The following is a 16,136-nucleotide window of genomic DNA, read 5'->3' on the forward strand; positions in this document are numbered from 1 at the left end:
TCTATCCGAGTGAATGTATGATGAACAGAAGAAAAAAATGAGTATGTCTTACTGGTAGAATTAAAGAAACACCAAGGGTCTGAAATAGAAAATTCATCCATAAAGGTTTTAATCACTTTGGCAGATTTAGAAATTGCTGCGGATTTGGGTGAGGAACGATCAAGATATGGACTTAACCAGCAATTAAAGTCTCCTCCCATAATAAGTACATGAGAGGACATGTCAGGGATGTTAGAGAAAAGCTGTTTAAAAATTTCTACATCATCCCAATTAGGAGCACACACATTTACCAAAAGCAGCTGGGTGCCATATAAAGTGCCAGATACAATTAAATATCGACCATTTGGATTGGATACCACTGAGGAGCAATCAAATGGGATGGATTTATTAGTTAAAACTGCAACCCCTCTAGATTTCTTTTGAAATGAAGAATAGAAAGTTTGGCCAATCCATCTACATCTTATTTGTGGGTGGGTTGTAGGTTTGAAATGTGTTTGTTGCAAAAAAATTACCTGAGCCTCCAAATGACGAAGATGATTCAACACTTTAGTGCGCTTCACCGGGGAATTAAGGCCTTTACAGTTCCAGGAAACAAACTTGAGTTCACCACTGTCGGGACTAAAGTTATTCCGGAGTTGAGTCATTTACAAACCAAGTAATAAGTTATCTTGGCATGTAATGGACGGACTGACAACACTGCAGCAGAAAATAAACATAGAGTTGAATAAGAAAACAAAAAACAAAAATCACAGACACTTAAGTACAAAAACTAACAGAAAACACCCACCCACCCCTGTGTCAGCATCCACCCAAACAGGATGCACACAAACCCAAAAACAAAACAAAAAATGCTAGAACGCTCCAGAATAGCTCCAACCAAAACTGTGGCGGGCTACCTGAGAAAAATCTGATTAAAACTAAGCAAGTGTACTCATAATAAATCTTGAAATCAGTGTTCATGGCTTAACAATTAGGCAAAGTGACCATGACAATAACAGTGGCATTTCAAACAATAATAGAAAAATTCTTGTATTAATTACTTGCGTACACATACATATGGAGAATTTTCAATAACTTACAAAGGAGCAGATGGTATGTAAACAGACATTCAGCTGCTTAACAGGCTCATCATGACCTGAGTTAACTTTGTTTTAAGTTCTGTTCGACAAAGTCCGCAGCTAATGACGGCTCATGAAATTGCCTTGAAGTTCCATCTGGCAGTGTTGACTTGAGAATCGCTGGGAAAAAAAAGTCCGTACTTCACCCCTTCAATGGCACACAGTGAGCGCTTAACGGACCCAAAGGCTGCTCTCTTCTTTTCAACAGAAGAGGTGAAGTCTGGGAATATGGAAATCCTCTTGCCCTTGTAAAGGAGTGGGGAAATTTCACCCATGCGTTGTAGGATCATTTTGCAAATATGAAAGAAGTGCACTCGAGCAACTATAGACCGAGGTGGGGCTCCAGGTCTGGGCTTTTTCCCGCAGGTGAAAAAATCTGATTTTCTCGGAGCAGTCGGAGGACTCGCTACTACACGTCATAGCGCCCCCCAGCACTGTATCTTCTGTCTATGTATTCAGTGTGTAGTTAAGATTCAGCTTGGAGAACAGCAGGATGAGAGGTTGTATTCTAAAATTCTGCCCCCCACACACACACACACACACACACATTTTTTGCCTACAATAGCTTTAATTACATTATATAAAGGTTTATGGGTAAGCTTTAGGGGGATTTAGGGGGTCTTATAGTCCACAGAGGCCACCATTGTAAATGGATTTCCTCTTCCTTTTTCCATTCTACAGCAGGTAACATATGAAGGCCTTTACACGTGGGGGAGTGTGATCACTAAATTACATGAAAATGTAATGAAATATATGGCACAAATATTTTCCATCAGCACTCGTCACTACGGTGGCAGTTACGGCACTTATATATTTGCATCAGGGGTTCAACAGAAATAGCAATTCTGCAGTCTGTGTGTGTCTCCATCTGTCTTACCCAGAATCCCCTGTTCTTCTGGAGAGAGAGAGAGAGAGAGAGAGATGTTTATTAGTCCCTCACAGGAAAATTGTTTTCACAAACCGTACAGCCACGAGAATGCTGCAGTTCCCTCACAAAATATACAACATAACACAACCCAAACCAGTAATCGCACACTATATACTCGCCCAAAGCAGCTAAGACAATTCCACCACCATATACCTGCCACAACACATATCCAACTAACACATTACTGTCTCTTTAATGATTTGTTCAGTTCTGTTATTGCATTTGGAATGAAACTTCTGACCAGATCTATGTCCAGAGTTCAGATAAAAACACACAAGGAAACACAAGGAACAAACCATATTTGAGTCACGTGATCAATTACAGAAACTCCTGACTATCCTAATAGTCTAGTCATTGTCAGTCTTTCTCTGTATTATCTGTATCTGTGTAAATACTGTGCTGTGAAATTAAGGTCTGGTAAAAGACTGATTAATGCCTTGGGGAAAAAAAATCAAGTTTAGTCTGAAAAAATAAAATCCTGCAGCCACCAGGGAAAATCTATATCTGACCCTAAAATTTTTTGTAGAGAGGATGTATTCAGTTGGTCGCAATATACAACTTCATCAGTAGATGCCACTAAATATTACACATTAAACCTTTAAGTAGATACTTGCCTTGTTTAATACCAATATATTTAAAGTTATTTTTGGTACATTTAATTAACATTTCTTATTTGTAATAAGATACTCTTAGAAACTTTGTGTGTCCATCTCTGATTTGTCTCAGTTTTACAACCTTTATTTTTGAGATAAATTAGTCTAAATGGTGATTTCATTATAACTAGTCCCATTTTGCTCTTTTAGCCACATTTGATGGGAAGCAGCACCTTCTCAGCCTCCCTGTGGTGAACAGCATCGACTATGTGCTTCGCTTTCTGAAGAAGCTGTGCCGCAGCTTACACTGTGAAAACCTGTTCAGCGATCAGCCCATTACCCAGCACAGCGGTGCTTCCTACCACTCAGATGGTACTAACAAAGGCTTTCTCATCAGTAGAAGACACTGTGCTGAAGTTTCCAGATCAATCCAGTACTAAAGTTAAATGCAGCATCATTAAAGCTTCTGTTTCTTTCTTAAGCTGAGACTTCAATGGCTGAGGACTATCATTTAGACCATTCAGATGGAAAACGCTACTCATTGGATCCAGGTGACACTGCTTTCAGCTCCATAAGTTCCTCGTACTTGCCAAAGTCATCCTATGGGTTCCGGTCATCGCAGCAGTTCTCCAACAGCTCTGCCTCTGTGAACATGTGCAGGCAGTTGTCCACCAGCCCAAACACATTCCCAGAAAGCAACAGGACAGGTCAGAGGTCGATACAAGCCAAAACCGCATTTATATTAATTTCTTAGGGATACTAACACAAGGCTCTTTGGTTTCCCTTTTTCTTCCAGGAGGCTATAGTGCATCGTCAGAGTCCCAGGAGTCCAAGGCTGCAGCCAATAAAGACCCATCCACCTGGTCTGTGGAGGATGTGGTGTGGTTCATCAGGGATGCAGATCCCCAAGCCCTCGGCCCTCATGCAGATGTCTTTAGGAAGCACGTAAGTTAGCCTTCCACACTTTGTGTTCAGACTGCCTTGTTCCACTGACAGAGCGATGAAAAAACATACAAACAGGGTTGGCAAAATGTTCAGTATTCACTAAAATAACGCAACCATCTCATTAGCCCTTTTACACAGCACTTCTGTTACAAGAATATTTCACCTTTATTCCAGAATGACGTCTGTGTAAACAAAATGGTGGGATCATTTGGTCCTACCTTTATCGCAGCTTTGAAACATCTTTGGAGGTAGTAACAGAGCTGTGATAAAGGTGGAATCATGATTCTGGAATGCTATGTAAAAGGAACACCTCTTGTTCTGCAACCAAGGTGTGGCGTTTTGATTACGGTAACCGCCGCACCTGAGAGACATCAGGCGCATATGGAGGCACTGGCATGGATTCTGCAGCAGCACTGGGCGCCGCAGCTACGTGCCACTGGTGCTGCAGCTACATGCCATTTTCCCCGTGGCATGAAGTTGTGGGACTCGTGGTATGTAGCTGTGGCAGCCGCCCCAGAATCCATGCCAGCAGGGGCAATTCTAGGATCAGAGGTTTAGTGGTGCTGAGCACCCAGAATGCTGCCCGGCCAGGCAAGACAAATTTCACTGTTTTGTACATTTTAACACAATTTTGGACCATCATTCCTACATTTGTGAAAGAACAGCATAACATTTTTTGGGTATGAGAAACTCTGTGACTAAACCATCAAACCTGATAAAAGTTATTTAAATGCTGAGTCACAGTAAATGAGGAATGGATTGGAATAAAAAAAGAAAGAAAAGAAAAAAGAAATAAAACCCTAACTGTAATTGCTGGTGGAAGACAATCCTCCATTTTGATACAGCAGCTCCTCAACACACACACACACACACACACACATATATATATATATATATATATATATATATATATATATATATATATATATATATATATATATATATATATATACACATATAGGCCTACATGAGAGAATGGGTTTAACTCCAGAGGAATATTAGTGTCAGATCTACCGGATCTACTTCAAAACACTGTCTGTACATGACAATACATTCACTGTACAGGTTCTATTAGTAGAACATTTATAAATCTGTTTATAAATGGACAGAAACCAACATATATGTGGAAGAACACACCATCATATACCGTCAAAACATCAGCAAACCATTTTTTGTCATTTGTTTTCCAATTAATCTGATTAAAATATGTAACATTTAGCACATTAAATCTGAGGCAGATGATTTCTATAAACTGTAGACCAGTGCATATGTTAAGCATCTCTTTGCTCTCCTCTCTCTCTTTGTGCTTTAACCAAAAGGCAAATAACCAAACAATGTGTTTTATATCTAATAAGACATATAAACTGGCACATTTATTTAACTTACAATATCATTGTAATAGAATATTTGGTTGCTGTGGAAAATGAGGTTACATGAGTTGATCTTAGAATCATACCTGAATCTGGCTTTTTTATTTTTAGAAAAACAAAACAAAACAAAACAAAACAAAACAATTGTACGTTCATGATGAGGCTGGCTGTCTGCACACACACACACACCCACACACACAAACAATAGGAGTTAATGTTCATCTAGTCAGATAAAGTCAGTAGCACCTTGTCTTTAATCTGAACACATGCACAGACACAGTAGCAGCTTCTCTCAGGCCAGTTCAAACAGAGGACAGAGGTGGACTGAACCACATGGAACATTTCTTAGCTAGAGAAAACATCACCTAACTCCTACCTAACAACGTAAACAGTGATCTACGTTTCAGTGCAGCAAAAATAGGGACTGGTGATGATAATAATGTGTTAAGTGGTTGAAATAAAGAAATGTGTCACATGACCTGGTTTACACTAAGTACTTACACCACTACCATTTCCCAACTCTGGAAGGCAGCGCTTGTGCACACTGCTCTATAGATGAGTTTCAGTGTTTACTAACAACAGTGATGTGCGCGCAACTGGAAGGCAAAAACATGAGTACCAGCTACCAGCCGGCTCACATCAGCCACGTACACCTCCAGGCTCTCCCCCGGAACTCGTGAACGAGCTGTTATGATAGCTCTAAAACAGTACATTAACTGTCTCTGTCCAAAAGCTGATCCCATCTTCTCTTTCACGACCGCATAATTTGACTTGACCACATCAGGAAGGCTGTCCCATTGTAGAAAAGCAGACTTGCACAGACGGGTGGGGAGTATTCTCACTAGCTCCCCGCTGAACTCACCAGTGTCACCTGCCGTAGCTCCGACTGACACTTCCAGCTGCCTCACCCAGCTGAGGAAACTCTGGCTGCCATCACTGGTAAAGGGAGCAGGTAGATCCACAATCACTCTCTCTATATAGGGTGATAGGCCAGGGGAAGCCCTCCTGGTAGGTTTAAAGGGGTCTTCATCACCGTACCACATGATGACAATTCTTTTTTTCTATGCCGCTAAGCGCAACAGGCATGCAGGCTAACTATACTGAGAAGCTACCCTAACCGCGGTAATAACTATAAACAGCGGTCGGCAGAACAGAACACCGCTGCCACCAAAGTAACTGAGCGGTCTTTATGCCTAACTTATACTTGGTGAAAGCTAAGCAATAAACAGCACACAGGAGTTTAGCAGGTCCATTATTTAACAGGCTACGAACTCAGCGTGACTTCCACCTCCAAGACTTAATGTAAGTATACGTCACATGAAACTCATCTATACCTGTGAAGTGCTCAGAGTCTGAATTGAGGAAAGGGGAGAGGGATGGGGGGGATCAAACCATTTTTGAGACAAGGTGGTGGGGGGCTGTATTTTTGTTGTTAAAATATTACGTTTCAGCCATGTACTGTGCATGGTTTTGACATTTTTCTAGCATATTAAGAATGGACATAAAGTAAATAAGAAAAAAGAAAAATTTCAGCAATCTTAAAATATTTTAGGGGTGTTGGGAATAAATTTAGGAGTGCTGAAGCACCCCTAAAAATGGGCTGAAAACGCCCATGCATGCTAGTGTCTCCATATGCGCACTATACGCTGCGCTGCGTCACCACCCCTTTGATTCCAGAACGACGGTCCGCTGTGTAAAAGTCCAGCCTGTCTCACCTCTGTTACTCCTTTGGCTTGGCTGTGTAAATCGGTCAATGGTGGAAAAAAGGAGGGATCACCATCTCGCCTTATTTCCAGGATCTCTGCACTGTAAAAAAAAAAATTAAAAAAAAATCTGTAATTTAACATAATTTTTACCATTTATTTTACAGATTTTTTTCTGTATTTTTAAGATACAGGAAAATATCAATTAAATTACAAAAACAGACTGTGATTTTACATGTTAAATGTAAAATAACATGAAAAAACTGTAACTGTGAATAACCATAAAATTTCCACTTTTTAAATTTTTTTTTTTTCACAGAAAAATACAGTTAAAATACATTTGCAAATGTATCGTAATTTCACAAATATTTATTTTCTATTTATGAGATTAAACTGTTATTTTAAAGTTTAATACTGTAAAAAAAAAAATTAAACGAGAAAAAAATTATTGACAATTAACCGTAGAAGAAGTGTTTGTTCTGTAAGTTTAACAAGACTTGTTTGTTAATTGATAGATGTCTTGTATAATTATGGGAGGTTTCACAACAAAAATGTTGAATAAGTGTGTTTTTGTGAATGTATAACATGTATAAGCACTGATAAACTGTCAAAACACTTTTTATCAGTAGGTTGTACAACTTAGTCTCATTGAAATGTATATGTCATTCAACCACAACACTTCACACATTCTTAAATTAGCAGTAGAATATTGTAAATATAAATGGTTGGTTATCTGTATTATGACAGTTTTTAAAAGTAAAGATAATGTTGTGGTATGTTTGCCGCATTGCATTGTGGATATTGGGCATGTTGTTGATGATGTGTTCTTTTTATGTGCAGGGGTTCAGTGGGGTTGTGGTGTTAGTGTAAATTTGGGGTTAATATGTGTATGGTAATGTTTATTGGCCTTTTTGTGGGTTTTTTTTTTTTTTTTTTTGGTATTTTTGTTCAGGCACACCAAGAGTGAGAGCCATAGGCTGAACAATGCCTTTCCTGTTCATCCATGATGGTCAAGATCTATTCAAAGACAAAGTTTGGACTTGCCAAATTAAAAGCACATCATGTGCTATTTAGGTTGCGCTATGGCTGATGTCTTATTGACCTATGGCCTGTGTGACTATATGTCAAAATTGTACTTATAAGAAGTTATGTAAGAAAGTCACATGAATGAATGTGTAATAATGTAATAACCTATAAATATAATGTTTATACGTTATATTAACATCAATTAACAGTAAATTGTTGGAATTAAAATCCAGACGAGTTTATTAACAGTTAATTGACAAGTTTTGAAAGATAAATCAAATGTTTTTATGTGTGGTATATCATTTTACTACATCAAATATTATTGGATATACAAGTTTTTAACATATGTAATAAACACCAACTTATAACAGAACTTTTCTGCAATTTTAAGTCCTATTATTTCTTTTATAACAATATTCGTCTATATTTATAGGTAATTTGATTTTTTTTAATACATGTAAATATTCTTTATTAAACATTAAAAAGTCAAAAAAATATGCAAAATCTCATGTAAAGTTAGGGCAAAAAACTGTATTTTAATTATGGAAAATTACCATATTTTTTATGAGATGGTAATTTTCTGTTATTTAACAGTATTTTTTGGCACCCCAGCTGCCGGAATAATACTGTTTTCTTATGGGGGTTTTTTTTCACAGTGTGTGTAAAAGTGGCCATTGGAACAACCTAACTCTACTCATACATTGGCTTTATTTTATAATATTTGAAAAGATCACTAATTTGCTGTGGATATGTTTTCACAAAAAGCAAACACTGAATTCAAAGAACATGTTTCCTAAATATACAGAAAACATTTTACAAAATTTTTATGTAATTCAATGAAGTGCTATAGAGTGATTAACTAGGTTCTGTTGTCTTATGAGATGGTGGCCTATAGGTTACTATACACATTGATTTGGGTAGAAGAATAGGACAAAACAGAAGAGATTCTGTTGTTGTTTTCCATTTGAAATGACTTTTTTATGGATGATACAGAAGAATATTTTGTTTTCATCAGTCCACCCACCTTGTACTATGAAGCCTATTTTCCACTTTATGGGAATATCTGGGAAGATGCTGTAAACAGCTCACACACAAGTCAAAGGTTGGATATATCATCATTTCACAGAAATAACAATAATGTAAATAATCTCAACTAAACTTTTTGGTAAAATTTAGGACATTTTTGCAGTTTTCATACTTTCCAATGCAAAACTTCAGTTTCTTACATACACAGAAGCACACCTAATGATTGATAACACTTTCTGGATTTTATTGAAGTGTCTATAAAGATATAAACGTATTACATTGCTTATTTACTTTGGAATTTTGGTGAAATGTATTGTTTTTGTTTTGATATTTATATGGTGTCTTAATAAGCCAGTTTTGGCATCTCGTCCCTTCACAAAGTTGATAGTGCTTTTTCTTTACTACTTTTTACACTCAAGTAAATAAACTTTAAAAATGCTGTTCAGTTTTTGTCACAATGTCACATGTCATTATCTGCCATATCTATGATCAAAAAGGTGTACCGTAATTTCCGGTCTATAAGCTGCTACCTTTTTCACACGCTGTGAACCTGCGGCTCAAGCAATGATGCTGCTAATTTATGTTTCATGGGCTAACAATTGATCCGGCTGTTGAAGAAGGAAATAGAGTTGCTACACGTAAGCTTGGCATCAATGAATTGTTGGTGAGACATTGGAGACAGCAGCGTGAAGTGTGGGTGAGGCTTATAGTCAGGTGCGGCCAATAGTCCGGAAAGTATGGTATTCTTGACAGCATCATTGTTGACCTTGAGAAGGGTAGTTGTCATAAATATGTTGGTAGTTTTTCACTAACTCACACAGTTGGTCTTTGAAAAGTTTGGCCATTTCTGGAAATTATTCTCTTCAAATGTCAACACTGCTTCCACAGTTCCCGGGTAGAACTGCTCCGTATTCCTTGTTGGGGTACACAGTGGTGTAGTGGTCCCTGGAGAAGTGGGAATACTCTCTCTTTTTTTTTTTTTTTTCTTTTTTAAGTAGTCCAGAAAAACATCCTGTTTTAGAAACAGTAAGATGACTCCAGTTTACCCCAAAATATGACAGTAGTATTTGCTCACTAACACAAATTATCATGACTTGACCAGGAGCAGTTTGCAGGTTTTACTGGTCACACAAGCAGCTGCATGAATGTCAGATTTATTCAACATGAGGTAAACATAGGATAACATTAGCATTTCATAACATTAGCCCACTTGCACAGTTTAACAATTGGTGACAACATCTCTTTCCTCTAAACAGTGACTCATTTAGAAACCACCTTAAAACTTACATCATAGTTATGTATTCCGTGAAAAGTAGGTTCTCTTGATATGTGTCACTCACTTGAAAGATATTTATTTTGCCTTTCTCATTCACATTTCCGATAATCATGCATCTTTCAACGAGACGTGTCGTGACCTGTCAATCAACTGGGGAGGCACTGGCACCTGAGGGGTCCTTTCAGGTTCCATAGGAGGCCAGCGCTAGTTAGCAATATTTTCCTTGGCATCAAGGTCAAGGTTACTTTATTTATACCCGTAGGTAGATTTGCATGACCTGCCCCACTCTGCCTCTGATTGGCTCATCAGTCCTCACGCCCAAAGTTAACTCATCTAATCAGTGAAGGCAGCGAGTACTAGCCAATTAGAGGCAGAGTAGGGTGGGTCATGGCTTTACCATCCTAAGGGAAAAAATGGGCAATTTTGCTCGCAGATACTACTGAATGATGTGCATCAGGGCGATTTTGAAGTGGACATACGTAATACTGACTGAAAAATAAGTAGGTATAAGACCATATACCCTGGACAGCACCACTAGGGGTACACATCTGCAAGCTCCCAGGGAACAGATGGAATTACACATGTAATGAATGCATAGGATGGACAGAACATTTCGTCCATATACGTATGTGTCTTTAACATAGAGCATGAACGGGCCTTAACAATGTAATGTTAAACACCACCATGTCATTTCAACTACACTGGCTGATAGAGACTGAATCTAAGAAGTGGGTGGAGGTAAATGTGGCATTACCCTTTGGTTTCTGAACAGCTGTTTTGAAGTCAGGAATTTTTGTTTTGGCTGTTCTTTTGGAGCCAGAAGTTACTATATTTGGATATAATTGCAGAGCTCTTGGACATGAGGATTGATGGATGAGCTAATGCAAAATGCTAACTTAACAACATGGTAAAATGATAAACTTAACCAAATACTTCAGACATGTTAGTGTAACATAATAACCACAACTGCAATTATACTTTTCATCAGGAAAAATATACAGAACACAAATACTTATTCAACAAACACAAGTTCCTAAAAAACTGTAATGAAAGCAGTCATGCTTGTCAATCAAAACCAGACAGAAATCAACTTTTACTTTTAAGATAGACTAGAACACTTATTATAAAGTTACAAATTAAATCAATGAGACCACAATCACTCTTGGAAAAAAATAATGACAGTATTTGTAGAGAGTAGGGTTGGGAATCTTAGTTGTAAAACCAATACGATACACATCTCGATACAGCATCTCTGATCCGATATATTAAAGATACGTGTGTGGCATCTCACAATGCAATATGATATGATACGATATTATTCACACCCAAATCACAATACAGAGCGATTAAGCACATTCTGATTCAACACATTCATTCTGGTAAAAAAAATATGCAGTGTAATTCAATGAGCTTGATTATTTATTTATCAAATAAAACCGTGACTTTTCACAAACTGGCTTTTGTGCAATTTGAGAACACGTGCCTCACATACGGTCACATGAAAAAGTTAGGTTGCCCCCTTTAAATTGTTGTTTTCTTCACCATATAATATTTGGGATTCTGATTTTTTCTATAATAGTACTAAGATATAGAGCACATATACACTCCTGATCAAAATTTTAAGATCAGTTGAATAATTGCAAGAATTTACATTTTGGACTGTTGGATCTTAAAAAAGTTCTAAGTAGAGTTTCAAAATGCAAAAAGAAGAAATGGGAGTGAGACAAAAAAAAGAGTAAGTAATTTATTGAAAACTAGAAGCACTCGGAGAGCACAGACCTCCGCCAAGGCTGATCAGTGGCCCCCCCCGTGGGCCCCCCCACCCCCGATCACCACCAAAATTTAATCATTTCTTCCTTATCCCATTTCCAACAAACCCTGAAAATTTCATCCAAATCTGTCCATAACTTTTTGAGTTATGTTGCACACTAACGGACAGACAAACAAACAAACAAACAAACAAACAAACAAACAAACAGACAAACAAACAAACCCTGGCAAAAACATAACCTCCTTGGCGGAGGTAAACAACAATTTAACTTTTGATCAGCTGATGAATAGCGTATTTCAGTTTAAGACCACAGCCTTAAAAAGGCAAAATCTGCACAAAAATGAGAATTCAATCTAATTTTCTGTCAGGTATTCACACTGTCATGACCTCCTGATGGCAAAGTCTCTTTGAACGTGGTTGGATTGTTGAGCTGCATAAGCACGGCCTCTCACAATGCTTCATTGCTGCTGAGGTTGAATGCAGTAAGACAGTCATTTTGAATCCACTGTCTGGGGCTGATGTCCATTTTGTAAACTTCCCTTGCCATCCATCCCCAAATGTTCTCAATTGGATTTAGATCAGGGGAACACGCAGGATGGTCCAAAAGAGTGAGTTTATTCCTCTGGACAAAGTCGTTCATCAGGCATTGGGCATTGTGAACTGCAGTGTTATCCTGTTGAAAAACCCAGTCATTACTACAGAGACAAGGGCCCTCAGTCATAGGGATGCCCAGTGCACAACCTGAAGCTCCATTGTTCCACTGAAGGAAAAAGCACCCCAGATCATGATGGCGCCCCCTCCACTGAGCCGCATAGGGAACATCTCAAGTGGGATCTCCGTGTCATGCCAGTAATGTTGGAAGCCATCAGGACTGTCAAGGTTAACCCATAAAGACCCAGCATTACTTTTATGTCACTTCTCAAATGAAATTTTCTCTACATCTAACCTTTCTTATGTGATTTATCACTGTTTATTTATAATAGTGTCCCCTGTATTTTGTATTTTATCAGTATAAAGCAGGTATTTTCCTGTATTTATTTGACTGATCACAAAGATGTTCACAAAAGTTCTGATTAAAGTTGTGGATTTTATATCAAAAACAGAAAAAAACTGCAGAAAAAGGGACTTTTTCAGTCAAATATATCATTAAGTGAACATAAACCAAGTGTGTCCATCCACTGTCATTGATCCAACTCCATGGGTCCGTGAATCAATGTTTTGGAAGATGACAGTTTTTCCATGTTCACTACGGAGCCTCTGAATGTCCAAATGGGTCATATCTGATGACCATGAAAAGATGACAAACTGTATTTTACACCAGTTATTTACATGTATTGGTAGAATTAGTGGATCAGCAGGTATTAAACAGTTTAGATCAGTAGATGGTTTAGGTTGGTGATGGATGTTTGGGTCTTTATGGGTTAATTTTTTTCTCATCAGAAAAGAAAACTTTCTAATACCTTTCAATGTCCTATGTGCAGTGCTCTATTGCAAAGTCCAAACGGGACATTTTGTGGCGTTGAAGGAGACAAGGTCTTTGAAGAGATTGTTTGTTCTTAAAGCCCCTCTCTCACAGATGCCGTCTGATGGTTATTGGTTTGTAGTCAGCACCAGTATTGGCCTTAATTTGGGTAAAGGATTGTCCCATGTCTTGATGGACAGCCAATCAGATCCTCCAGCTCAGCACCGGTGACATTTTTTTACTCTACCACTTGACTTTTTTGTTCCATAACCCTCAGGATCTTTTAAGAAATTTAAAATGACTGTCTTACTGCATCCAAGCTCAGCAGCAATGGTGTGTTGTGAGAGGCCTTGCTTATGCAGTTCAAAAATCCGACCTTGTTCAAAGAGTTGAAACTTTTTTGCCTTTGCCATTGGGAGGTCATGACAGTGTGAATACCTGACAGAAAATGACATTGAATCCACACTTTTGCACAGATTTTGGCTTTTAAAGGCTGTGGTCTTAAACTTTTAATGGGCGGATGAATAGCGTATTTCAGTTTAATTGTTGTTTTCAATAAATTGCTTACTCAATTTTTTTTTGTTTCACTCCCGTTTCTTCTTTTTGCATTTTGAAGCTCTACTTAAAACCTTAAAATCCAAAAGTGCTAAATGTGAATTCTTGCAGTTTTTCAACTGGTCTTAAAATTTTGATCAGGTGTGTACTAATGTTTCCACAGTCCTTTCTCTCCATGTTTCTCATGCTCAACTTCTTGCTCCCTTGCTAGATCAATATAGTACTCATCCATGGCACACGTGCCACTGTGCATCTGTTGAGCTCGTACTGTAGTGTGCAGTGTACACAATCCACAGGGCACATTAACATGGGTCTTCAGAAAAGAAAAACTTTTCCCCAAATAAACAGTAACATTTTTAAATGCAAAAAAAAATCTATTCTATTAAATGGATTGAATTTTATCGATACAAACATTCAATAACGGATGCATCTGGATATCGTTCCAAAATTTTCATTCACTCGCAGCTTCTCTACCAGTGCACTCAAATTATGCATGCACTTGTCAGTGTAACGGTATGTATCAGATAATCTTCCCATCCCTAGTAGAGAGAAATTCATGGTAAGTCTATAAGACCAAAGGCTGTTTGGAGGCAGCATCTTGTGGCTGTCAGTGGTATTACATTTAAAGATACCCCCACATTGGCTTCACTTTAGAGCTGCAGTCTTGGCCCCTTCTGGTCATGTGTCAAAATCAGACAATAAAAATTATCATAGTATACAATAATTATCTGGCAGCACTCAGTACAAATCAACCTAACTGGTCACCAATTTCATGTTGATTTGTCTCAAAGCATCTTCTGCTGTTTCCTTCAGGAAATCGATGGAAACGCCTTGTTACTGCTGAAGAGCGATATGATCATGAAGTACCTTGGCCTGAAGCTGGGGCCAGCCTTGAAGCTTTGCTACCACATCGACAAACTAAAGCAAACTAAGTTCTGACCACCTCTGATGACATTTTGTTTCCATTTATAGGGTTGAATGCAGTACATCCTGCAGAAGATTTCATGATGTCATGTAGTGATAATCATAAATTCAAGATAAGCCAGAGTGACGAAAACGTTACCCATTGTGTCCTACTGTATTGGAGCAGCACATCTGTCCGCTGCATGCAGTTATCATTATATATACTCCTCATTAGACAAGAAATGTATAACAAAAAATAGGTGATGTACTTTAAAACTACTCCCACAGTGTCAAATCACTCTATAGGACTTACTTACTAATCTGAAAACATATCTATGTCTGTACTGAAACAGTGCATTCAATTAATACTGTATTGTTTTTTTTGGATGGAGAGATTTAGAAAATCATTTTGATACTATTTTTTCACATTACTGTGTAACAAAAAAGTAATGTTCTCATTGGATTAGCCATGCTTTTTTATTATAATTTTAATATTTAAAAAACCTATAAACTAAATACAACAATAATATTGACAGACAGAAGGTAGCTCTCTTTGTAATATATGTTAAGACAAATGACAATATTGTGAACACGATATTCTATTTATGTTTCAATATGCAAGGTTGTTAAATGCCAATTATGTCCCTAGGTTCTCCATTGATCCATTTTTCTAAGGCTTTCTATGTTTTTATCCATCGTCAGTGTTGAAATGGAAGTTGTTGAAAACACCACCAACTTCAGTGTTACGCAGAGGAAACCTAAAATGGTCGTGTAAATGGGTATATAATAGAGTATTGCTTTTGTATACCACTTTTGGTGTACAATTTGCATCCTTTTTTAAAGTCAATTAACCTTTGTAAGTGAATGCTGCTGTAAAGATATTACATGTAAGCCATGCCTAGTGAGATCAAGGGAAAGTGTTTTATTTCAAAAATCACTATGAATAAGAGTTTTAGAGAAACCTGAGTGGTTCAGAATACTCTATGCTGGTGCTAAAGTTATCTATGTATTCAACTGTTTGCTTTTGTGTCTGTGAGATGTAAAGGAAATCTTATGTGTATACTGTGCTGTACGTAAGTATTAAATGAAGAAATAATCAGAGCTGTGTGTGTGTGCTAGAGATGGACTTTTTAAAGAAATGTTATGATGAAGAGCCACTTATTTTTAGGCTCGTCCTCATCTGTTTTAATTGTAAATGGAGCCAGATTTGGATTTGGGTCCACATGTCTGGAGAATTATTTTGGCTGGAAGCCTCTTCTGTGCTTTTAACACACACGATTTAGCAAAGCTGACCTACATATGTGCCATGTACAGGGAAGTCCTGTGGTCCTAGTAGGGTTCCCAGGGGCTCCCTGAGAAAATGATTCTCACATTTCTTTATAACAGATTCATGAGAGAATATGAGTTTTTCTCTTCTGGTGCACCTAAAATTGATGCCAGACTAACTGCAAAAATGGTAC

General features: G+C 37.8%; 1 protein-coding gene across 3 annotated transcripts in view; it reads left to right on the forward strand.

Annotated features, from left to right (window-relative positions):
• The window catches only part of LOC115413587 (sex comb on midleg-like protein 4), a 36,255-nt gene extending 20,478 nt beyond the window's left edge, over window positions 1-15,777 (forward strand). For 2 of the 3 annotated variants that reach the window (XM_030126551.1, XM_030126549.1), the window contains exons 5-8: window positions 2,850-3,011; window positions 3,122-3,346; window positions 3,436-3,584; window positions 14,587-15,777. In XM_030126551.1, the coding sequence (XP_029982411.1) occupies window positions 2,850-3,011; window positions 3,122-3,346; window positions 3,436-3,584; window positions 14,587-14,712 (662 nt within the window). In that variant the 3' untranslated portion in view covers window positions 14,713-15,777. Of the gene's footprint in view, window positions 1-2,849; window positions 3,012-3,121; window positions 3,347-3,435; window positions 3,585-14,238; window positions 14,550-14,586 lie in introns of those variants that run through there. The other variant, XM_030126550.1, reaches the window with a different exon arrangement.
• Window positions 15,778-16,136: the final 359 nt, after the last annotated feature.

This window comes from Sphaeramia orbicularis, chromosome 22 (genome assembly GCF_902148855.1).
Source record: "Sphaeramia orbicularis chromosome 22, fSphaOr1.1, whole genome shotgun sequence".
NCBI classification, from domain to species: Eukaryota; Metazoa; Chordata; class Actinopteri; order Kurtiformes; family Apogonidae; genus Sphaeramia; species Sphaeramia orbicularis.